This window comes from Aethalodelphis obliquidens, unplaced genomic scaffold (assembly GCF_003676395.1).
Source record: "Aethalodelphis obliquidens isolate GAN/ISIS:26980383/991018 unplaced genomic scaffold, ASM367639v1 scaffold15, whole genome shotgun sequence".
NCBI lineage: Eukaryota > Metazoa > Chordata > Mammalia > Artiodactyla > Delphinidae > Aethalodelphis > Aethalodelphis obliquidens.
Genome location: NW_020837959.1, coordinates 11,640,595 through 11,666,711, shown reverse-complemented (window position 1 = coordinate 11,666,711; position 26,117 = coordinate 11,640,595). Strand labels below are relative to the sequence as shown.

General features: G+C 40.6%; 1 protein-coding gene across 3 annotated transcripts in view; it reads right to left on the bottom strand.

Annotated features, from left to right (window-relative positions):
- Positions 1-205: 205 nt before the first annotated feature.
- SLC15A1 (solute carrier family 15 member 1) overlaps positions 206-26,117 on the bottom strand; it is a 49,507-nt gene continuing 23,595 nt past the window's right edge. For 2 of the 3 annotated variants that reach the window (XM_027115944.1, XM_027115945.1), the window contains 15 exons: positions 24,598-24,680; positions 22,245-22,331; positions 21,615-21,704; positions 19,826-19,870; positions 19,639-19,671; positions 19,469-19,557; positions 18,865-18,946; positions 16,977-17,096; positions 15,779-15,922; positions 14,905-14,954; positions 4,439-4,546; positions 4,208-4,316; positions 3,514-3,657; positions 1,926-2,033; positions 206-983 (listed from right to left, as the gene is read on the bottom strand). In XM_027115944.1, coding sequence (XP_026971745.1) covers positions 792-983; positions 1,926-2,033; positions 3,514-3,657; positions 4,208-4,316; positions 4,439-4,546; positions 14,905-14,954; positions 15,779-15,922; positions 16,977-17,096; positions 18,865-18,946; positions 19,469-19,557; positions 19,639-19,671; positions 19,826-19,870; positions 21,615-21,704; positions 22,245-22,331; positions 24,598-24,680 — 1,484 coding nt within the window. In that variant the 3' untranslated portion in view covers positions 206-791. Of the gene's footprint in view, positions 984-1,925; positions 2,034-3,513; positions 3,664-4,207; positions 4,317-4,438; positions 4,547-14,904; positions 14,955-15,778; positions 15,923-16,976; positions 17,097-18,864; positions 18,947-19,468; positions 19,558-19,638; positions 19,672-19,825; positions 19,871-21,614; positions 21,705-22,244; positions 22,332-24,597; positions 24,681-26,117 lie in introns of those variants that run through there. The other variant, XM_027115946.1, reaches the window with a different exon arrangement.

Genomic DNA, 26,117 nt, shown 5'->3' with positions numbered 1-26,117 from the left:
GTGTAGCCACAGATAACCCCGAGAAAAGCAGGAAACGAACTTTGATAGTTCATGTTCCTGGAATTTACTGTATGTGGGTCTTGCTTTGTTCATGCTTTTATCACCTTCTGAGGAAATTTTAATGAGCGGGCACAGCTTTTATAATCAGGAAAGGAAATGTTAAGGATTTCTTACTCTGCCCCCACCCAAATACACAGACGCTTACTCTTAAGAATGAGAATTTATTTCATACCATTGAAACTCTAAAAATCATGACTTGCCTTTATCTGAGTAGTTTTTTGAGTTATACATAATTTAAAAAGAGGTAGGGACTGGAAAGACAAAACTAAAAACAGAAGGTAAAGTTACCAGTTCCTACTAGCCGGTCCTTATGGTGTACCATTCTAAAGCCTAAACAGTCACTTTTTGCCTCATTTAACATTGTTTCCATAGAGTGTTTGAATGCAAACAATATGGAACTTTGCCACCATTTCAAAAATTCAAGTTAGGCCAAAATAACTTTGTGTGTTAGGCAAGGAGTTAAAGGCAGGGTATGGACTCAGTGTTGTAAAAGTATGTGTATGTGTGTGTGTATGCTTTAAATAAGACTTCTCTGAAAAACAAACAAACAAAAGGACTTCTTTTAGAGTGTTAGGTTCATTGCTGGCTGCTTAGAGAACAGCTTTCTTGGTTTGTTTCACAGTTCTGAAGTCTTCCCCATCAGCGGCCATACAACAGAGTGTCCTGCCCCCAGGGGAAAGACACCTGGGCACATCCTGGGCCCAATCCGTCCTCCACTTGCTTCTTGATATTCACAGCTGTGTCTGTAAGTCGGAGTCCAACTTGGGATATGGGTTACTCTCTTCCGGGTACTTTTTCTTTTCATCCGTATCAAACTGAGCTTCAATCTCTGCTGGACTGACGTACGTATAGAATCGGGCCATGATGGCAAATATTACGCTGACGACCAGAAGCAACCCCGCAAACAGAACATACTCGGCCCACTTTGAAGGAATTGAAGTTGGAGCAAGGAAAGAAACAAAAACAATACAGGTTATGGGAATGTATATATCGCGGGTATGTTTTCTAGAGACATCCAGATCGAAGGTGTTGGAAATGAAGTTGTTAGGGGAAACTGGTAGCTACTGCCACAGATACAGAATGGCCAGCTTTTCTTGAATGCCCAATGTAACAGTCACATTCTTGGAACGGCTCTGGAGTGCAGACACCCAGGACTTTAAGAAGATGAGACAAAATTTCCGAAAAACCCGAGTCTTAAGACAAATAGCTGGCCCCTGGAAGGATGGGGACCCAGAGCACACCAGGCAGAGTACTCTTGAGGGAAAAAGAATGTGCTGAAATGTTCGCAGGTAAGACCCCCATGTTATCTTCTGGCAAAACGTTGAGGTCATGAGCGTGCAGGATTAGCACAGGCTCTGATGGGACCTGGTGGGGGAAGTAATGAGTCTGATGGGGTAAAGGGACAGCTCCCTCATGAGGCAGAGATTCTGAGTGCTGATGGAGAGTTCCAGAACCAGAAAAGCCCTCATTTTATTTTAATGGGAAAAATTACGACAACCTTTAGGATGGCTTTAACTTTAGGTACTGTGAAACTTTCTGGATAACACGCCTGCTTTGGGGCCACTGAGCCGCATTCGCTGAGGCCAGGAAAGATGTTTCCTTTGGTAGTAAAACCATATGAGCGTGTAGGTATGTTAACCCCATCTGGTTACATCTGGTTATTTTCCAAGTAGAAATAAGAAGCATCAGCGCGCACTTGGCCATAAGGCCTTTTTGTATCTGCCCTGTCTGGCTGGTCTGGCAGTTCTCCTCAGCCGTTAGCCAAGAGGACCACGTGTATCTACAGACAGCTAGGGAGGGTCATCGCGATGACGATTAACAGGTGAGAAGACAGAGGTACGCGCGATCTCTGTCTGCACCAGTACCTGTTCGCTGAACGAGCCCGCTCCTGCTACGATAAGGACAATGAAGTTGCCAGCTGCCACTGTCAACAGCCACCCTGCTTGAAGCACTGACTTCATGTTGGAAGGAGCCTGAGGAAACGAAACAGAGTGAGTCCCGATGTAGACGTCAACCGCAGAGCGGAACACAGCTAACTCACCGACTCCCTTAATTAGGCCGTCTACCCCCAAAATGCACATTAAGAGTCAGGCTGGTCTAAATGCAAAAAGGATTATCACTTGGATAACAAGACATCCCAAATGCTCCTGTGGTATGAACACACAAGAATCCTTTGTTTTTCACTCTCCACATGCTTGCAAAGCTCTCATCTTAATGAAATGGACGAATCTATAGGTGAACCGATTCTGCTTCTACAGAAGAATTTTCAGACAAAGCCATCCAGTCCAACCTCTCCTTCCCCCCAGATGGAGGCTGCTCTCTGCGCTGTCACCTTGCTCTTTGGGGAGCTTCCCCGCTATGTCACCAAAACTTCTCTTAGAACTCTTGTCACCTGTGTTACAGTCCTCTCCTTAACTAGACTGTGAGGTCATCGCAGAAAGGGATTACCCAGCTCATATTTACCATCTTTACTGCAAAACTTGAAGGTATTAGGCACGCTGGGCTTAGGACGACTGTCACTGTATTTTGATAAAATAGTTTAGAACCTAAGCTCTAATTTAGGTATCAGCAAAATGTGCCTCATTAGTCTAATAGTCACAAAAGCAATACTACTTTTTAACTTTTAAAAGCTAGGCCTTGGGCTTCCCTGGTGGCGCAGTGGTTGAGAGTCCGCCTGCCGATGCAGGGGACACGGGTTCGTGCCTCGGTCCGGGAAGATCCCACATGCCGCGGAGCGGCTGGGCCCGTGAGCCATGGCCGCTGGGCCTGCGCGTCTGGAGCCTGTGCTCCGCGACGGGAGAGGCCACAACAGTGAAAGGCCCGCGTACCGCAAAAATAAATAAATAAATAATAATAATAAATAAAATAAAAGCTAGGCCTTAATCAGTGTGTTTACTGGGAGCTACAAAGAGACCTCGAGTGAACCTTAAAAATAATGAGGACACAGACCTATGCATGAGCCTGCTATGAACAGGTTGTTTCAGAACGTGGGATCCACTGACCATCACGACCCTGGTAATGGTCGTTAATGTAGTTTTTCCTACTTAGGACCCCAAATCTCTAGCATGTGACTGGGAATTCAGATACCTATATATGGACACTCATGATGCTAAATTGTAATATTCCTTTTTTTTTTTTTTTTTTTTGGCCACGCCGTGTGGCTTGCAGGATCTTAGTTCCCCGACCAGGGATTGAACCTGTGCTCTCGGCAGTGAAAGCATGGAGTCCTAACCACTGGACCGCCAGGGAATTCCCTAAACGGTAATATTCTTATTCAGTAAATAAGACTTGGTAATTTCTAAAACCTTGTTTGGTAGAACCTACCATAATGCTTTCTAGAATTTTCTTTTACACTGTAAATACATGGCTACCCCAGCTTTTAACTAAGTCCCAGCAGCATTATTTGAAGGCAGGGTTGTAGGAGAGGGGTGTACAGAACGACAGATAGGAAACCTGAGAATATGAGAACTCCAATCCCGTGACGGAGAAAACCACCTCGCCGCAGGTGAGGAGGAAGTACTGGGGGATTTGCAGGGCCATGCTGACTGTGTTCGGGGAAATATCTTCAACTACTATCGGTTCGAGGCAGCCGTTATCCTAAACCAGTAAGGCAAAAGCAAGAAGAAGAAATGAAAATCGAGACTGCTTCCAGAATAAAAATTGCTCAGACAGGCAAACTGAATTTGGACCTTCAGGGTTACACCAAAGGATCTATCCAGAAAGTACACATTTTAAATGTAAATATGCAACACTGCATTTTATCCTTGGGATGGGATGGACTTGGTAGGATTTGAAAATATGTTCACTAGCTTTTTCTTCTTAAATAAGAGAGCAGATTGGAAGTCAGGTTTGTTGAAAACATTGCCAGCTCTTTGAACGAAAAGCTTCCAAGGTCCATGTTGACAGTCTATGAGGACAGTGGTCAATGTGAACGTTTAGAGCAGGTCAGTCTGTTTAATTTTATTCTAAAGGTGAACTTAAGGCAATGATAAACCACAGAATTAGTGGTGAACTGAATTAATTCTAAATTCGTTTAAAATACAGATCCTAATATCACTCTGTTAAATCATTACTATGTCCTGTTTTCAAGGACTCATGTCAATAAACTTTGAGTGGAACTTCTGATTCAGTGCAATGAGTTACTAACCTTCCTTGTGATTACATAGGTATACGCACTACCAAATCCAAGGTAGGATGTTTCGAACTCATTTCCACAGTGTTGTGCAATCTCTGATGAGTTTATTGTGAAGCTCTTTCTATGAAAAGGAAGATTAATATAAATTAACGTTCTTGGTATTGAAAGTTTCAATGTATTATTTAAAGGAAAAGACTTGAAACCCTTGAACTTGGGAGCAAAGTGTCCACTGCAGGTACTTACCTGCCAGAAGAGAAAAAATGATATTCGCTGGCATTGTGAATGGGGACGTTTTCATAAATTTCCTCACCCATTGTGACACTGAAGCTCTCAGCAAGAGTATTTACAAATCTGAAACAGAAAACCATCTGTCTTGTGAGTGGACTATGGAATGACTTGCTCCAGGTCACAGTATGTGCATCTGAAGTTGGGATCTGTTCCCTTTTGGAAGGAATTTAAGATGTCTGCGGAAGATTTCTACAGTATAAAGGCAGAAAGTAACTTACTCTAGGTTTGTCTTTGCTCACCTCATGAGAACACACCTAAAAGAATTTATTTAACACAGGTAAATGCCGGGAACTGTTCTAAGTACTCTCTGACTAGGAACTATTTCAGTGGTATTTTGGGATATTAAGTACAGATTGAAATAGCTGCTGATCTCCTCCCCCTCCGGAAGGCAGCCATGTCTTTGCGCTTCTTATTTCAGAAGCTTGACAGCCAAAGTGATGAAGGACCAAAAGCAGTAGCTGCCGAGTACCTAAAAGACAGCCTCCAACTGGGGCTTCTTTTACAGCGTCAGGGAAGCCCATTCATTTCCTTTACTTTAAAGAGCAGCTTCAGGCAGGGAGGGGCTCCAAGGAGTGGACAGGAAGACATGGGCCAGCCCAGCAATCAGACAGTTTTGAGGAATTCCCTTCAGATGGCAGAGACCTGTGTCTGCAGGTCGTGGAGTAACAGTGATCAGCACCCCACGGGAATCCGGCTGGGAATGGAACACCCAGTAGGACTGGGTGCTGGGCCCCAAGGTTTCCAGTCTCTGAAACATTCCCTGTGCCCAAGCTTCAATGGGACCGTTTGAGAGTTGTCTGCCTCCAAAGGACCATATAGGTGGTGGCCGGGTGGACAGATGATTAGAGATCCCTTCCTCAAGTGTTCCAGGCTAGAGAAGACTCTGGTACTCTTGTACTGCCCCAGGGAAAAGGGGGCTACCCCAAATAAGACCAGCGGATCTCTCCTACCAGATAGGTGATTGAAGGCATACAGAAGATTATCCAATTCAGAGAACGAGAAGTAATAACAGTATACACCTAAGTACCATAAAGGACAATTTAACTTCCACATCCCTAAAATACATGGTGATGGAATAAAATTTACGTTTTAAGGCAGGACAAGAATATGGAAACATAACATTCCCTGCTCTGTGTTGAGCGCTCCCTGATATGCAGTGTGCATTATACATTAACTTGACCTCCCCAAAGGTGGGAATGCTGGCTCCACCATAAAGATCAATTTTTTTTTTCCTTTCTTCTGACATCAGCAGTGTAACTCCTTGGAAGATTACATTCTCTCCGAATTCTGTAAGGGGTCGTGGTGACCTACTGCTTGCTTTGTATGTGCAGACTTAGACTATGTGTTTTTGGCGAACCTTATGTAAAAATATGTGTCATTTTGAGGTACAATCTTTTGCCTCAAAAATGTATATTTTGAAGTACCTTTGTGGTGTTTTTTTTTATTTTTTGGCCATGCCAGGCAGCTTGTGGGATCTTAGTTCCCTAACCAGGGATTGAACCCAAGCTCTTGGCAGTGAAAGCGTGGAGTCCTAACCACTGGACCACCAGAGAATTCCCTTGAGGTACCTTTGTATCAATGAAGTACCTTTGACTTCTAACAAGTGGAACAGTCCTCAGAGTTTTTTGAAAGACTGTCTCCTGGGTTATAATCTTTTAGATCTGCTCAAATAAAATTCTCTACTTCTCCTTTAGATAGACTATTGATTAATTTTTTTGTCAACAGTGGCCAAGTTTCATCTACTTTGTGGCAATAAGTAATATTGGTCAAATTCCAGGGACTGAGAGAACATTTTTATGAATGAAACATTTGACTTGGTGTCATTTAACAGGTGATTAAAATAGAAAACTGAACCTGATGTAGGTCAACAGGAGCCTAATAGAGTGAATATTGCTCCAAACTGTAAATGCCACTTTTATAAAAGGTTAAGATGAACCATTCAAAAGACAGACAGTGGAAACAGTATGCAATTAGAAAGTAGACCCTTGGGCCTGGGGCCTGGCTTTATATATTATAAGCCAGAAGACTGAATAAATCCTATCCTAAGGCTTGAGTACTACTGCCTGCCTGACATATGTCTCAGGGCTGGTACAAGATACCAATAAGAATGGAAATAATTTGAAAAAAAAAAAAAAAGCAACATCACACGTATCAGATGTGTTTTCATATACACACAGAAAATAGAAGAGGATAAACAGCAAACACATTCTGAGTGCTTCAAAAGGCATGGAAAGCGGAGGTTCCAGATCAATTGTGCTCTAAGAGCTCTGATCAGGCAAATCCTAGGGTCCACTAGGCTTCAAGCTGGCCTGACATCTTAGGAGCACCAGGATCTAAGCTACAAAGTGATCATGGGAGGAGGGATGGAGAGTGGGAACCAGCTGAGAAAACAAGATGGGACCAGTTCCTTAAAGAATAACGAGGGGGGCTTCCCTGGTGGCGCAGTGGTTGAGAGTCTGCCTGCCGATGCAGGGGACGCGGGTTCGTGCCCTGGTCCGGGAAGATCCCACGTGCCGCGGAGCGGCTGGGCCTGTGAGCCATGGCCACTGAGCCTGCGCGTCCGGAGCCTGTGCTCCGCAACGGGAGAGGCCACAACAGTGAGAGGCCCGCATACAGCAAAAAAAAAAAAATTATAACGAGGGGACAGAGATATTTGTTCCTCTTCAATAAAAATTTTTTTAAAAAAAGGCTTTATGAGCTATAGTTCACATACCGCAAAATTCACCCCTTTAAAGTGTGCAATTCAGTGATTTCACTACAGCCACATGGTTGTGCAACCATCACAAGAGTCCAGTTCTCATCACTCCAAAAAGAAACTCAAAGCCCGTGAGTAGTCTCTCTCCATGCCCCCTCCCCACAGCCCTTGGCAACCACTAATCTCCTTTCTGTCTCTGTGGATTTGCCTGCCATTTCATGTAAATGGGATCATACACCAGGAGGTCTTTGTGCCTGGCTTCCTTCACTTAGCATAATGTTTTTAAGGTGTATTCATGTGACAGCATATAGCAGTACTCCATCTCTCTTCACCACTGAATAATATTCCATTGTATGGATAGACCACATTTTGTTTATCAGTTAATGGGCATTTGAATTGTTTCTACATTTTGTCTATGGTGAATAATGCTGCTATGAACATTCATCTACAAGTTTTCGAGTGGACATATATTTCCATTTCTTGTGGGTGTATACCTAGGTGAAAAATTGCTGGGTCATCTGGTAACTCTATGTTTAACATTTTGAGAAACAGTTTTTCAAAGTGGTTGCATCAGTTTACATTCGCACCAGATGTGTATAAGGATTCCAATTTATCTGCCTCCTCACCAACACTTTTTATTACCTGTTTTTTTTTTTTAATTTATTTATTAGAGCCTGGTGAATGTGAAGGGGTATCTTGTTGTTTGGATTCACATTTCCCTAATGAATAATGCTGCTGGGCATCTTTTCATGTACTTTTTGTCCAACAGTATTTTTTTTGGATAAATGTCTATTCAAATACTTTGCCCATTTAAAAAATTGGGTTATCTGTCCCTTTACTATTGAGTAGTAATAATTTTCATACATTTGGAATATAAGTCTCTTATATATGATTTGCAAATATTTTCTCTCGTCCTGTCGGTTGTCTTTCACTTTGTTGATGGCATCATTTGTAGCACAAATGTTTTCAATTTTGATGAAGCCTATTAGTATTTTTATTGTTGTTGTTTGTGCTTTTAGTTTCATATATAAGAAACCACTGCCTAATCCAAGGTCACAAAGATTCATTCCTATTTTTCTTCTAGAAATTGTATTGCTTTAGTTATATTTAGGTCTATGACCCATCGAGTTAACTTTTATATATGGGATCAGTGAGGCGGGTGTTCAACGTCAGTCCTTTGGATGTGGATTTCCAGTACCATTTTTGGAAAACTCCACAATTTTTAAAATGAAGATATCTTTCTGAATCTACTTATGGCCAATCATGTCCCAGCTACACTCCCTCCTTAAAGGGAGTGTTTTTTCAGTATGGCAGTCATCAAGACCAGGACTGAAATAAACTGAACTGACAGTAAATCTTAAATTGAGATTTTTAGCAACCAAGGAAGCATACAATCACATTATGTACATGAATGACTTCTGTACCACTACTGAATAAAAATATTTGTAAAATATTGTTTTTTAAAACTTTCTTCATCCTTTTTATATTTCTTTTTTGTATTACTTACGATGAACATATTAGTTTGGTACAGTAGTTTATATACATTTATAATTTATAAAGGATACCATATTCATATATTGTGGGTACATGCTCAAAATATTTTTATTGAATGTGATAAAAGGTTTAAAGATCACTGCCCTCGAGAAACTTCCCACATGTGGACAAAGAAACATATGTGAATGTGGACTGTGACATTGTTTGGAAAAATGAAAATAACCTAAATTTCCTGTACAGAGGAATGGACCAAAAAAATTGTGGTATATCTATGCAATGGAATATTATACAATGGTTTAAGTGAATGGATAAGGGACACATATATGAATGTGACTAAATATTAAAATAATATTTTTAATGTAATATATTTTATAATATGATTGCAGAATGACATATACACAAGACAATAACTTTTTTTTTCTTTTTTTTTTTTGCGGTACGCGGGCCTCTCACTGTTGTGGCCTCTCCCATTGTGGAGCACAGGCTCCGGACGCGCAGGCTCAGCGGCCATGGCTCACGGGCCCAGGCGCTCCGCGGCATGTGGGATCTTCCCAAACTGGGGCATGAACCCGCATCCCCTGCATTGGCAGGCGGACTCTCAACCACTGCGCCACCAGGGAAGCCCCCGACCACTTTTTGAATGAAGTACCTTGCCATTTATTTAAAAGACTGTAGTCTGTTAAGTCCTGCAGCTTCCTGATACCACATAATTAAGAGGATTCCATTTTGCTTAAGATTCTATATACTATTCCTTTAGTTCATATATTACTCAGAAGTCTGACTTCCTGAAATTTTTGAAGTTGTTCTAATTATCAGTTTGTTTCTGACGCTAGTTTTTCAGAACTTCCCTTTTTTTTTTTAAATGTGTCTCCTGGGCATTACTGAAATAATAAATAATAAAACCTTTGATCCATTAAGAATTTGTTGTTGCCAATAAAAAGAAAAAAGTTTCTGGTTTATCTTTTACCACATGGATGGATTGGTGGAGTTAAGTGTTGGTGACCTCATGTATCCTTCTTTTGTAAGATCTCATCAAAGACAATGAAGGAGGAGAGGGAGAGGGAGAGGAGTGAGGAAGGGGGAAAAGGGGAGGGGAAGGAAGAGGGGGAGGGGAAGGAAGAGGGGGAGGAGAGGAAGAGGAGGAGAAGAACGAAGCTTTAACAGCACCAGAACAAGAAAGGATACCACAATCTAAATTGTCCAAAGTTTCTAAAGTTAGGAGACTTTTTTTTTTTTTTTTTTGCGGTACGCGGGCCTCTCCCAGTTGTGGCCTCTCCCGTTGCGGAGCACAGGCTCCGGACGCGCAGGCTCAGCGGCCATGGCTCACGGGCCCAGCTGCTCCGCGGCACGTGGGATCTTCCCGGACCGGGGCACGAACCCGTGTCCCCTGCATCGGCAGGCGGACCCTCAACCACTGCGCCAACAGGGAAGCCCGGGAGACATTTTTGACAAAATCAAAGCAATGGATTCTGAGGCACAAAACAACACTCTGAGGCACAAAGGAAATCCCAGAGGTGCAGCCAGCTCAGAATCAAATACAAAGGTCAGGAAAGGGCCAGGTGACCGTTATTAGTGTACTTCCTTCCAGGTCTGCTAAGGCAGTTGTGTGTATGTGCGTGTGTGAGGGACAGAACAACAATCCAGAAGCTGGAAAAGGTATTAGGGGCTGAATTGTGTTCCCCACTTCCCAATTCATATGCGCAAGTCCTAACCCCCCAATATCTTGGAATGGGACTGTATTTGGAGACAAGGTCTTTAAAGAGGTAAAATGAAGTCATTAGGGTGGGCCTTAATCCAAGATGACTGGTGTCCTTATAAGAAGAGGAGATTAAGACACAAGCACACACAGAGGGATGACCATGTGAAGACAGAGGGAGAAGACCGGCATCTACAAGCCAAGGAGAGAGACCTCAGAGGAAACCAGCCCTGCCGACACCTTGACCTCAGACGTCCAGCCTCCAGAACGGTGAGGAAGTCATTTTCTTTTTGTTTAAGCCTCCCAGTCTGTGGCACTTTGTTATGGCAGCCCTAGCAAACGAATACAGAAGGGAACAAAGAAAACGAGGGAAGGAACCAAACATTCAAAGGGCCTAGTGCAGGCAAGATGAATAAAATCACATCTAGACTTACTTTCACTGCAGAGAACTGTGAGAACACCAAGGAGAAAGGAGATAACAAAAGCGTGGGGAGAAGAAAATGAAATCGACTACAAAGACTGGCAGACGCTTTTTGTTGGGTTTTTTTTTTGTCTGCACAACTAGGTACTAGATGCCAGTAGAAAAAAACCCTCCAAGGTTCTGGGAGAAAATAGCATCCAAGCTTATGATGAAGTGTACGAATAGAAAAAGGCATTTTCAGGCACGCAAGGGCTTGCAATTTACCTCACAGCTTCTCTTGACAAGATAACTGAGCATATCCCACAGCAAAACAAGAAAGGTGTCCCAGAAAGATGACACGAGATCCAAGAAAGAAAGGCAGAAACCTGGGCATACGATGAAAATTCTATGAGGATAGTGGCATCACAAGGTTACAGAGCAAAGGTTCCAGTGAGATCAAAGAGCATGCTGAAGGTTTCCAGAGACATGGAGCCCTGGATCCGCTCACCTTGGGGATAAAGACTTATGCTTTTGTCAATGAGAGGTCAAGTAAGTTACAGGAAAAAACAAAAGCTAGGCGAGAAAGCCTTGGTTAAATTAAGGCAATCAAGATGCAGTACCACCGAACAATTCATGGAATGTCAATGAATCTTGACATTCAGAACATTTCCCTTTGAGGATACATTTTCAAGTTTATAAAGTTACATTCTCTTCTCTTTCAGACTGATCGCTCTTATTACACTACAACTAATATTTATACAGTCAAATTGTAAATCCTGTGTATTGATCTATTTTTTAGACTCCACCTAGCACATGAAATACATGGAAAAATAAATGTTAAGTATTAACAATGTGAAACATGGGCAGTAAAGAGAGATGAAGAGTACATTAATTTCTTTATATCATTAAATTAGTAGATACACCGTAATAATATACTTATTTCTCTATTAATGTGTTCTAGTGGTAGCTAGTAAAAGCTAAAATCAGAAATTCGGTTGTAGCCACAAAGAAATGGGAATTGCAGTAAGGGTTAAGGCAAATAGGAGACCTACTCTCATTTTCCCCCAATTTATTCTTATTAAAAAAGGGTATTTATAGTAAACTGGCTTTTTTGCTATATAGTTCTATGAGTTTTAACACATGTCTAGATTTATATAAACATCATCACAATCAGGATACAGACCAGTTCCATTGCCCCCAAATCTCCCTCATGCTACCACGTAGTTAAACCTTTCCTCCACTCCTACCCATGTCAACCACTAATCTGTTCTTCATTTTTAGGGGTTTTTTTGCCACTTCCAGAATGTCATATAAATGGAATTATATAGTATGTATAACTTTTTGAGATTGGTTTCTTTGATGGCATAATGCACTTGAATTTCTTTTATATTGTTGCATGAATCAGTAGTTCGTTCCTTTTTTTTTGAGTAATATTCCATTGTATGGATGCAATAAAATCTGATGTCTGTTTATCCATCACCCACTGAAGGATATTTGGGTGACTTCCAATCTTTGGTGATTATAAACAGAGCTTCTATAAACATTTGAGTATAGGTTTTATGTGAGCATAAACTTGCATTTCTCTAGGATAAATATCTAAGAGTGAGATGGCTGGCTCACATGGTAAGTATCTATTTAATTTGACAAGAAATTGCCAAACCGTTTTTCAGAATGGCTGTACCACTTTGCACTTCCATTATCAATGCATTGGGAGGTCTAGTTGCTCTGTATCCTCATCAGCACTTGATATTGTCAGTTTAAAAAATTATAGCCAGCCAATAGGTGCATCATGAAAACTCACTGTGCTTTTAATTTATATTTCCTCAATAACCAATGATGTTGAACATTTTTTCATGTGCTTACTTGTGTATCTTCTTTGGTGAAATGTCTGTTAAAATCTTCTGCTCTATTTTTTAACTGGATTATTTTATTATTGAGTTTTGAGAGTACTTTATATATTCTGGGTACAAATTCTTTGTCAGATATGTATGTGATTTGTAAATATTTTCTCCCTGCTTGTAGCTTACCTTTTCATTCTCTTAACAGTGAAATTTATAGAACAGATGTTTTTAGTTTTGAGAAAATTTATTTTTTTTCTTTTATGGATTATGCTTTTGGTGTCATATCTAAGAACTCAAGTCACAAAGATTTTGTTTCCCTATAAAAATTTAATAGTACATTTTACATGTAGGTCTGTAATCAATTTTGAGTTAATTTTCCTACATGATATATAAGATTTGTTATATAATTTTGTATAAAATGTGAAGTTTAGGACAAATTCACTTTTTACATATGAGTGTCCAAATGTTTCAACACCATTTTTTTAAAAGACTAAACTTATTAGCCCATTGAATTGTCTTTGTACTTTTGTCAAAAGTCAGTTGACTGTACTTGGGTGGGTCTATTTCTGGATCATTACACTGACCAATTATGCTAAGTGAAATCTGCTAGATAGAGAAAGACAAATACTGTATGGTGTCACTTATATGGGGAACCGAAAAAGAAAAAGTTGAATCCATAGAAACAGAGAATAGAGTGGTAGTTGCCAAGGAAGGAGGGAATGGTGAGGGGAGACTTTCAGTTTTAAGATGAATAAGTTCTAAGGATCTAAATAAAGTACAGCATGGTGACTAATTAATACTATATTGTATACTTGAAATTTGCTAAGAGATTGGATCTTAAAATTCTCATAATATAAAAAGGGTAACTTTGAGGTGATGAATATGTTAATTAACTTGATTGTGGTAAATATTTTACAGTGTATACATGTATCAAATCATCACGTTGTATACTTTAAATATATATGATTTTGTCAATTATACCTCAATAAAACTGGAAAAATCATAAACCAAAAAACCAATGCTACGATTTAGATAGGAAATGCACTAAACCTATAGATCAATTTGGGGAGGATTGACATCTTTTCTATATTAAGTTTTCTAATCAATGAAACCAACATATCTCTCCATTTATTTAGGTCTTCATTGATTTCTCATCAGCCTTTTGTAGTTTCAGCTCTCAAATCCTGTATATGTCTTATAAGATTTATAATTAGTATTTCATCACTTTTTTTTGAGCTATGGTAAAAGGTATAGTTTAAAAATTTCAGTTTCCAATCATTTATTGCTAGTATATAGAAATATGTTCGTTTTGTTGTTGGCCTTGTATCCTGTAACCTTTCTAGACTCACTTACTGATTCTATGGGCTTTTTCTGTAGTCCTTGGGACTTGTTGATGCAATCCTGTCTTCTGTGAGTTGGGATAGTTTTATTTCTTCCTTTCCAATCTAGATGCTTTTACTTATTTTTCTTGCCTCATGGCACTAGCATCCAGAAGGATTGTGAATAGGAGTGGAGTGGACAATCTAACCTGGTTCCTGATCTTAGGGGGAGAGCATTTAGACTTTTGCCTTTAAGTACAATGTTAGCTTGGATTTTTTTAGATGTACATTTTCAGAGTAAGGAAGTTCCCTTCAGTTCCTAGTTTGCTGAGAGTTGTTAAATGAATGGATGCTGAATTTCATCAAATGCTTTTTCTGCATCAATTGATATGATGATGTGGCTTTTCCTCTTTAGTTTATTAAGATGATGGATTTTATTTATGATTTAAAAAACATTGAACCAGGGCTTCCTTGGTGGCGCAATGGTTAAGAATCCGCCTGCCAATGCAGGGGACACGGGTTTGAGCCCTGGTCCGGGAAGATCGCACGTGCCGCGGAGCAACTAAGCCCGTAAGCCACAACTACTGAGCCTGCGCTCTAGAGCCCGTGAGCCACAACTACTGAGCCCACGTGCCACAACTACTGAAGCCCGCGTGCCTAGAGCTGGTGCTCCGCAACAAGAGAAGCCACCGCAATGAGAAGCCCGCGCACCGCAACGAAGAGTAGCCCCCGCTCGCCGCAACTAGAGAAAGCCCACGCGCAGCAACGAAGACCCAGTGCAGCCAAAAATAAATAAATTTAATAAATTTAATAAATAAATTAATTAATTTTTTAAAAAAACATTGAACCAGCCTGACATTCTTGGGGTAAACCACATACTCTCATTTTATATCCTTGTTATAGTTGAATTTTACTGTGGGTATACATTAGTTATGTAAGAAGCTGATATAACTTAAGTTTTAAAAAATACACATACCTGATTCCATTTTTTCCATTTTCTGGCTTCTGGTTAAGGCCATCCTTTACCTGAGAAAGAAAACATTTTCAAATCTAACTCATCAGAATAAGTTCAGAAGGAGAGTGATATTGGCATTTATCTTAGGAGATAAGGGCACCATGACTACATTTGCTGGGCTCCATTCTTCAGCCCTGGTTCACCTGAAGTTAAGATGAGCCTCTACAACTTTTCATGCTTGCTTTCTAGTGGTTCCACAGAACACTGCTCTCCAAGAATTTAGGGCAAGCCACTCAACAGTTCCCTAATTAAACACATTACCAAGAAGTCTTAACTCCATATCGCAGTTCTGTACAAGCTCACTTAAATTCACCTTACAGAATACGCACAACTCCTTCATTAGGTCAACTACACCTTCATAGCTTCTTTATATGCTGAATGGAATATCCAGATGCCTATATTTTGTTATGAAATCATTTTTATGCATTTCTATTGCTTTTACCTGATGTATTCACTCTCTTTTTTTAGAGACAGCTCTAATTTCCCAATTACTCAGTGCAAATTTTTTAAATGAATGCCATTAAAGATATCTTTGAAACTTTATCTCAAAAAGTCTCTGAGAATCCACACAGGTACTCTGTGTGACCTGTGTGCACATACACCATACCATGCCCAGAAGGTCTTTTTAAAATTTGTAAAATTACTATTAACCCTTCCCATCCACCAGTCAAACCTTTACTGGAAGTCAAATGACTGTGTCCTTGAAAAAGGAAGAATTGAGGATTATCTAATATAATACTACATGGGGAGGAAAAAAAGTCACACCACTAAAAGGCCAATAGCACAGTCTCCAATAGCACAGTCAAGAGTCAGCTGCAGGTGTCCAGCTACTTACCACTTGGTATTTGTTTGGGGCCCAGACTAGAAGGATATGGCGATGGCCCTGCTCAAAGTCTTTTACTGGAGTGGGTGGTGATCCAGTAGAAGAAATGTTTATACTTGTCAGTTTGTCTGCACTGAAAGTCGTAAAATCACTTGTCTATAATGGGGGGAAAGGAATCACAGTTAATACCAGAGCCTTATTCTGCACTAACACTGTCATGCATATTATTGGCATTCCCAGGTCATGTTCATACACATCCAAAAATGCCTTGATGGGGGCTGGCATTGGTTTGTCTCAGCCTCCGCCCTAGCCCACCTCTGTGGACTCTATCCTGAAGTTGTTTAGCATTACCACAAGAATTATGATTTTCATCCAGCATTTTACTTTCATTTTAGGAAGATAAATGCTATGGAAATTATTTCTACCATTGGGCAAAGAACAGCATTGAGGAAAAGCAACAACCTGGGTGAAAATCAATACTGGGCTTTCCCAAGCATCGGGAGTCAAACATTCTTTCCTCCTTCACGATTATTAGTTCGGCAAGATCTAAGGGAGTGGTTCTCAGTGGTGGCTGACCGGGAATGTGACCAGTTAAATCAAAATTTCTGGAGTTGGGCTGCAGGCGTCAGAATTGTCAAAGCTCTCCAGACTTAAGGTTGAGAAGCTCTCATCGAGACCAATGACCATCCATCCACAGTAGGGTTTTCCAGTCTCAGCACTGTTGGCATTTGTGGCAGATAATTCTTTGTTGAGGGGGCTGCATGTCAGCATCTCTGGCTTCTACATAGGAGACGCCAAAAGCACACTCCCAGTTGTGACCATTAGAAATGTCTCCAGAGATTTCCAAGTGTTCCCTGTGGGGGCTGTTTTGATAGCTCCGGTGGAGAACCGCTGACCCAGAACCTTGCTATTTAAAGTGTGGTTCCACGTACCGGCAGCAGCAGTGTCACCCAACAGCTTGTAAAAATGCAGCATTTCAGACCCACTGGTCACAAATCTGCATTTTAACAAGCTCCCCAGGTGATTCACAGACACATTAAAGAGCACACTGGTCCAGAGTGAAGCCAAAATGAGATCAGAGATGAAGACATTTCACTTCTGGGCTCATCTTTGGATTTACACAGGAACCAAGAAGATCAGCTTCTCCAAATCCTATTGTGATAACTCAGGTCAGAAGAGGAAAAAGAAAGTTGCATTTCCTTCTACTTACTTGATGCATCGGGTTAAGTGTCTCTGTCTTTCCAGGAAAGGATATATTCATGCTATCATTTCCTATATTCAATACTTTAATTTGGACTTCATTTCCTTTGGGGAAGACGGGGAGAGTTTTCTGAGCAAAATAAAAGAGAATTGGCAGTGAGGTCTTCAGTGCATACCGAAGATGACCTTAACCGTGGCACCGGAGTCACTTTCCCCCTGGCCGAGGAAGGTGGACTGGCTGAGGCACACAACGTACCCACCACGAAGCCCAGGAGGCCTCCAATCCTGCACTTCATGGCGCCCATAGAAAGTGATGCTCGGACGGAACATGGAAGCAGTCAGCAAGAGGCTGCTCTCGGTCCTACCTAGCCACCTCCAGATCAGACCTGGTCAAAGGATGCCTGATGTATGAAGCCTGATACCTGAGGGGTCAGAGTAACCGTCGCCTAAATGAAGGTTGATCTTGTTGTAGCGCCTGAGGTCTGCTCTCCCTCGTAACTCTAGAAGCTCAGACCTCAGCCCTGGACATAGTGCTCTGAATATCCCCTCCTAATGCTTGGGAGCCCCCTGCCTCTCACCCTGCTCAGGGTTTCTGCCTTTTCTCTCAAATCCCAGTGTCACTGAAGTAATCCACGTCTATTTTAGCCCCACAATTCATTTCCCACTAGCATAAAGCTAGTGATGTCCAAGAGAAAGTGAGCACACCCAAGCTCAAGGCAGCATTACTGACCACAGCCAACAGGTGGAATGACCCAAATGTCCATCCACAGATAAATGGATCAACAAAATGTGCTATATCCGTATGAAAGACTATTATTCTGCCTGAAAAAGGAAGGAAATTCTGACATGTGCTACAACATGGAGGAAACTTGATGACACCGTGCTCAGTGAAATAAGTCAGACACAAAAGGACAAATACTGTATGACTCCCCTTACATGAGGTACAGAGAACAGTCAAATTCAACAAGACGAAATAGAATGGTCATGGCTGGGGGACTGGGGGGACGTAGAATGAGGAGTTGTTTAATGGGTACAAGGTTTCAGTTCTGCAAGATGAGAAGTGTTCTAGGGATTGAGGTCACAACAATACGGATGTACCTAGTGCTACCAAGCTGTACACGTAGAAATGGTTAAGACGGCAAATTTTATGTTATACATATGTTACCACGCTTAAAAATTTAAAGAGAGAGAAGGGAGGGAGGGAGGGAGAGGGACAGAGACAGAAACAGAGAAAGAGACAGAGAAAAAGAGAGATGTGGGGGTGCAGGTGTGGGAAAAGGAGGGGAGGGGAGGAGGGAGAGAGAGAGACAGAGAGAGAGATTTTACCTCTCATCTTACATACTACCTAACACCCTGTTTCTGAGAGCTGCTCTCAGACGAACAGCATTAGGAATCTAGTTCAGTCCCATTTTGAGTCCAACAGACGTGTGGATTAGCTTGGGAACTAACCATCATCAGGAATGTTAGGATACAAAAGGCATCTTCCCATGAACAATTTCCCATTACAATTTACATATTTTTGAAGGACTTTGTGAGTGATGAACCTCTTTTAACCAGATCTCCTAGGAGTTTAAATAGCAAAAGAACAAGTTCCACAAACTTCCCTCCCCTTATAAAAACTGTATTATAAACGGAAGCCCCTGTGTAACTGCCATCTAAGTTTTCTCCTAATTGAGTGCACCTTTTTGGCCCTATTCCTGGCTGCGTCCTTTGCAATGACAAGAACCCACAGGGCGCGCTGACTGAAAGGGACTGTTTTGCCCTGCAGCGCATCGTCCACAGCCCCAGGACTTAGTTTATCAGCAAATCCCTGGCCTCCCTCATCCTCTCAGTCCTGGAGAAGGACGCTCCACCAGACCCACCAAGAAAGGCCACTGGAGAATCAGAAAGCAGCTCACCTCGATTTCCACCTGCACAATTGCAGCTGCCACAAAAGCCATGGAAGCCAGGAACATCCCAACCGTCATCTTCTTCAAGGAGCTGGCGGGACAAGCAGAAGGGTGGCTCTCAGCCAGCTGCAGGTGAGCAAGCTGACGGTAAACCCACAAGGGAAGCGCTCCTCTCCCGCCCGCCTCCCCCAGACAAAACCAACTCCCCTCCAAAACACGTGGATTCCAAGCGTCTCTCTGTCTCTTATTCATGACCAGGACTAAGGAGGATAAATGTTACAGCTTCTCATCTGCATCTGGACATTTAAATTCTAGATACTACTTTGGACCACAGTTACTATTTCTATCATCTACACATACAAGGGAGCCTTAATGAGAGGCTTTTTCAGGGTGCCATTAATAGCACTTTTATTTTAAGGGCAAATTTTCAGAAACGTCAGCACATAGACATCTGATTCGAAAATATTTCTTTGAAAACTCCCTCACGTAGGTGGCGTCATGGGAGAGGAGCCAGACATTCTTTCTGCTGAGGCTCTGGGAGCTGAGGGAGTGCAGCCCATTTGCAAAGCCCTGGGACACATGGAGTCCGAACCCCAACCCGAGGGTCACCTACGTAAAATTGAAGCCACATTTTGCGATCAGAGGATACACCACAGCATCCATGATGGGAACCAGGATAACGATCAGGATGGCGTTCACGGTCTGCAGAGGAAGTGGAGAGGAGCTGTTACTGCCTCAGCGGTGGCTCTGAGCTCTGGAGGCGACTTAAATATTTTCTCTCACCTGCATCTGATCTGGCTGAATTTCAATAATTCCCTAAAAAGAGGGGGAAAATCTCATTGATAAGTTCGCACAGAGGATCAGTTGGGGGGTTGGAATGTTATGAGAGAGAAGCAAAAAGGGGGCAAAGGGGCTAAAGCAAAGGAATAGGGACCAGGGGCCGTAAAATAGCTCCAGGTCCCAGACTTACAATTTTCCCATTCATAGTTGTTGCCTGCAGCGTCCACCTGGAGCCCTTAAAAACAAGTTAAGTTTACTGCGTCATCTGGGAATGTGGGTTTTAAGCATTTTATAAGCCAGTGTGGAGTCTTTTCCAAATCAGGAATGAGGTCTGAATTGCTATGGGGTTTAAAGATGTTTTTCAGTATCAGGCTCCTCTCCCAGTTCCACTGTGATTGTAGGTAAGAAGAAACAACTTGCATTTCTGCTGTTCAGTTAACAACAAATAGTACTCCAACCACTCACAGAGAGCCTACAAAGTACTACTTTGAGATAAGCTCTCCTTCATAGAGACAGAAATGCATTTCTGAGGTTTGCTGGGAAGTTGACATCACCTGCAAGGTGAAAGCATCTTCACACCCTGAGGCTATTTTATGTTCACTGGGATCACAGTTTCAGGAACATTATTACTGTTAAGAGCCTACTGTTATGTTAAAACACAAAAACAAACAAACAAACAAAAAACAAGAAGGGAGTATCATTGTCATTAAAGTAAATTTTAAGAAGTAAAATGGTGATATAACGCAAATGTGGAAAAAAAAAAAAAGCCTATCGTTGACAGCCTAGGTTGTCCTAAAATGTAATTCCATCAAGAGAGTGATGGATTTAAACCTGGGCAGCCTACTTATATTCAACCTATTTTGTAGTAAAAGATGATGCAGGACTGTACAAGTATATGTTATATATTCCATGGAGAACTGGATATGTGAATTTTTCAACATAATCTATCATCTCTACTAGGAGAACATCATCGAAAGTCAGGAAATATGCCACCGGCTGAGTTCTTGATACAAGCCAGTCACTGATTACTTACTATACATTCTCTCTTTTGATCCTCACAGCCTTGCCCTGGGTTATTACCCTTTCAGAAGGGTTAAGGGATTACGCCAAGTCACACAGATAAAGGTGTTCAGTGCATTTCTAGTGCAAGCCTGATTCTAATAACCAGTTCCCGCCCAACATGCAAAACTTGTTCTTAAGATGTTGGTCTAAATTTCATACTTACAAATAAGGAGATTAATGTCTATTCTCAGTTTTTTCCAAGAGATGGTTTACCCTTTTAATAATCCCTCCTGTACAATAAAACCATACACGTGTGTAAATTTCTTCTTAAACCCCGGTTTCTAAAAGAAAGGATAGCTTATCACTTTGGCTACTGAGCGTCATGCATTGGGTTTTCTAACCCTATTTAGAAAAATTCCTAGGCACGCATCTTCCAGCTGTGGGAGAAAGAGCAGGGTGACAAGTCAATGATGTGTTCTAGCTCCTGCTCTGATTAGAATGACTTTGGCAGGCATTTCACATTTCTGGATGGTGCTTCTAGCCCAAGAATCCCATTTCAGCGTGGAAGATATCAAGTCCCTCTCAGTCTAAATATTCTGTGTATCCCATAAAAGACAGTACAGTACAGCTTTTACATGCTGTATCAGGAGAAAAGCTCTGAATTCTCAATTTGGCTGGCAGGAGTCCTGGATACTTGTCTTTCCCAAGGCTCCTCTACTCGACCCCGCCTACTTTTCTTCATTGTTTTGTCACAGAAATGTGGATAGAACCCTCTAGATAATTAAAAAAAAAAGGGGGGGGGAAGAAAGAAAGAAACCCTAGGTGATCGAACAGTTACCAAATAAATGAAATGTAAAAAAGGAACTGGAAGAGAACATTTTCAGGAGCTAAATACTAAGTAGGTACAGCTTGCCATGCGGAAATGCCCAAAGAATGTTTTGTTAATGAAGATGTACAGAAACACAGTTTCATGTTACCTGCTGATCAAACAAGGCCCAGAACATGGGGAGAGGAATATACAGGAACATCACTCTTGTAACCATCTTAATTTGAGAGATGAGCTGCTCCTGCAGTTGGAGTGAGTGCGGGGACAAATCAGACATGACCTGTGCCAGAGCTCTCAGCCAATGCTATTTTCAGCGTAGACATATTTGCATCTAGAGACAAGCTGGGAGGTGAGTAATTGTTCCAAGAACCCTATCACAGGTTTCTTTAGAAAACCCCAAATTCCTAAGGTGTTGAAAATAATAGTGAAAACATCTTTAGGAGGTAAATTATTCAAATTTAAGTGTAAATTCACTAAATGTAAATCCCACCACCATCACTTAACCCTTGATATTCAAACTAAAGTTATGTGGTCATAATGACATATAACTAACGGCAGATTATTCCACATGAATAACTATGAAGAGGTAATATTGTTTCCAGATAAATTATATCCATTGTTTCTCAAGGTCTTTTCAATATAAATAAGCACTCTCACACAGAGTCTTATTTAAAATGCTAATAAAGTTTATGAAGATACGACTGATAATTCTGTCCATGTAGCCTATTTAATAATACGCATTACGATCACTGGGGCCGTTGAGGCTGTAATCATCACTTACGTCGTATTTCTCGTTAGCCCAGTCCAGCCAATGCTCCCTCTTGGGAAATTTCTTACTCCGATGCCTAACCCTATTTTTGATGGCAAACTGAAGGAAGGAAGAACAATCAGATTTCAAAACAGAACTGATTCCTTTATCAGTACAACACATTTCAATGAAACTCCCTTTAATGGAAGACTTACAAGAGAAGCAAAATACAAAATTGTAGATGTTAGTATAATGATGATGCTAAAGGCATGACATGCATTTATTTCAAACCTCTCACTAACTGAGAGCGTTTGAGCTGGGGTAAACGAAATCACGCTGTTACTTACTACTTTACTCTCCGGATTCTCTAGAGAGGAGCGTTCAGTAGAAATACAACACATGACACATTTGCCATTTGAGTTTTCTGGTAGCCATGTTAACAAGTAAAAGGGAAACAGGTGAAATTCATTTTAAATATATTTTATTTAACCCAACAAACCCCAAGTATGGTCTTAACATGTACTCAATGTTAAAAAATTAGTGAAAAAATTTACATTCTCTTTTCATACCAAGTCTTCAAAATCTAGGGTATACTTCACGCTTACGCCACATTTCAATTTGGATGCTAAATTTTTACCAGAAATGTTTGATCTGTATTTACACTGTCTAAAATTTATGCTTGAAAAACTAGACTTACACACCTAAGTTGTTTCAAACATATTTAAAAGCTGTCCAATAACTGAATTGAGTACTGGTTTTGAAATTTAAGAGAACCCACTACATAGAAATACGTGTATAAGAAATTACATAATTTAAATTAATTTAAGTGAAATCCAATTTAAAATTCTGTTCCCCAGTTGCACTTGCCACATTTCAAGTGTTCGATAGCCACACGTGGCTAGTGGCTACCATACTGGATGGTGAAGGCCTATTATAATGTATTACAGTCACATGAAGGAGAGGGAGAACTCACTACATAGAAACAGAAGTAGAAGAAAATAAAGATTATAGTTGAACATACTTTAAAACATGGTAACACTGATCCAAAAAACATACCTACCTACCACCACCCATTACAAAATTAGAGGCTTCCAAGATTCCTTGTTTGTAAGATGCCTTTAGGAAAGCAAAGTGCATTCACAGTGATGTAACAGCAGGAGAAGGCGATGGTGATGCCAGCTGGGGACATGCATGTGACTTTGTGACTTAAAAGCAATAACTCAAAGCTACAAGGTGACTTAGGATGCTGGGAAATAACAATATCATTTTCATGACTAAATAGCTTGAAATTGTTCTTTTGGCGTTGGGGCTAAGTCATCAGTTACTTGGGAAGAAAGAACTTAGAGATCACTGGAATTGGATCATTCCTATTAGACTGGAAAAAGCTTTGTGGTGGGAATAGTTCCAATGTTAGAGGAAAGTGTAGGAGGAAAAGGGAATAGCAGCGAGGCGGGAGAATTTTTGACTTTGATAAAGTATACATGTATAGTTTAACACAATAACATCAGGAAAAGGGGAAAGTAAGTGACTAAAATTATCTTAAGGCTGCCTTTACATCCAAAAGATTACCCACACTTAAAAAAAATGAGTGACACATTACTCCCTGATTATACAATGTAGATATTCCTTTAAAAAAAAAAATGGGTAGCACATTTGAGAATAAAGTTATTTGACTCCATTATTTAAAAATTCCTACACTCAATATTGATTTCCTGCCTTAAAATGTGCCTGTGTGGACACATACCGTGTAGATGCACATGGAAGAAACCATATTCCGCATGTTCCTATTTGGTGAAATAGTCTTGGAAACAAGACTCCTGATGTCTGCGTAGTATGACATAGATGCACTATAAGTTAAACACTGTTCTATTTTCAGCAACTTGCTGGACTTCAATTTTTGTCATAATTTTTTTTCTAAGTATTACATACATTGATAATCTTTTCATGTGACGCTGTGTTCATTTTTAAAAGTTATTTTCTTGGCCTTAGTTCCTGCACGTAGGATTACTGACACTTTCCACACTTCAGACTCTGGATATACACTATGAAACCAGACCTCTCCATTTTTGTTTCACTGCTCCCTGACAAACATCAGATGTTGTCTATCATTTTAAGAGGTAAAGAGTCCCTTTGATTTGCTTTTCTATCACCACTGATCTTATTTTATAAGTTCAATAGCCATTTCCATCCTTCCCTTTTTGAGTTCTGTTTGTGTCCTTTTCCATTTGGTGAGTTTTATAAGAAACTTCAATTTATCAAAAAAGGAAAGAACAAGAATAAAATGTCTAAAGGAAAGTCAAAGGTTCATTGAATTTTAATTTAAAGGCGGTAGAAGGCTCTGGGGTGACTAAATGTGATTGAGAGAGAAGACTACTGAAATACTTACCCCAATACACCTGGCGACTTTAGCCATGACATTACCCTGGGGCTGGACCTTCTTGTACATTCCACTGCCAATGACAAATACAACTGGGGAGGGCAAAAGAAGATAAGTCAACAGGGAGTTTGACAGAACTATCTGTGAACTAGAATATGTGTTTTTATTTGAGTTACAACCTTGTTCTGGAGATACCGGGATTACTCATTAGTGTTGGTTTACCTCCCTCTCTCCTGGTTTCCAGAGTGCTTTTGATTCTAATGATCACAGCAGCTTCTGAGTAATATTATATTGTGTTCTCATATACGAACATTGAAGCCTAATACTATCTCCTTCCCAGAACTTGGGGCAGCTGGCAGACACTCGGTAGAGCTATTTGAGCACAAGTTCTATCCCTCTTTACAGGGATAAATGCTTTCACAAAGCAGATTAATGCATTATTCTACAAATACATAGAACACAGCTTTAATTTCCTGGCTGCAATAGCAAGAGAAAGTTTCTTCTTTTTTTTAAATCTTCAGACAAAAATAGGAACTAATCTGTTGAAACTTCTACTTAATCACATATGACAGAATTTATTCTGTGGTCATGGTACAGAAACAGTTACCATTAATTGCATGTGCAGTTACAGTTTTACGAAAAGTTAAAAAGTTCTTTTTCAATGAGGCCATTCTTCCATGGACCTTCTTATAAAATGCATAATACTGTGAAAATAATTTAGGGGGAAAAAAAAGTCTTTCTGCAAGAGACTCTGAAAACCACAATCTCTATGCTGGGATTTCTGATTATCCAATATCACAATTCAATAATTTTAAAACATCGACGAATTGCTTGACTTCTACTTGTTTTCCCCAATTTAAGAAGACATGAAGTTTTGCCAACTCTCAAGCATATCTCCAAGTGTGTGCCTGGATTGTAGATGTTCTTTGCAGTTAAAGGAAGAGGAGTTTACTTGTATTCTCACCCAATGCTAATTTCCCTCAATCCAGACATGGAATACCCAGTTGAGTATTCCATTTGAGTTTACCTCTTTTTGTCAACCAATATTTTAATCTTTAAGCTTCTGATTAACTAATGAACTTGTTCAAGCATAGGATTGTTGCCGATAGGAACTTCTAGAGAGGATGGTAAGGCATAGGATTTGGCCTCTTCTCAAATCCATTATAAGAAAAAGCATAATCTTTGATGTAAGGATGACTCACCGGGACGAAAAGAGAATTTACCTGATGCCAATCTAACACAGCATCTGGCATAAAACAATAGTTTTTGAAAACCTATCTCTTTACCCAGAATTGAAGGAGGGAAGGCATATATAAGCCTTCTAGGGGAGAGTGGCAATATTTAAACAATTACAGAAGAAAATGGATGTTAAAAAGGGGGTGAATCCTGAGCTTTCGCCTAAGTGTAAGGATAAAGCTAAATTACTACAACATAAGCAAAAGAGGTGAAAAAGGGCATACTCAATACTATTAAAAACTGGTAAAGGGCTTCCCTGGTGGCGCAGTGGTTGAGAGTCCGCCTGCCGATGC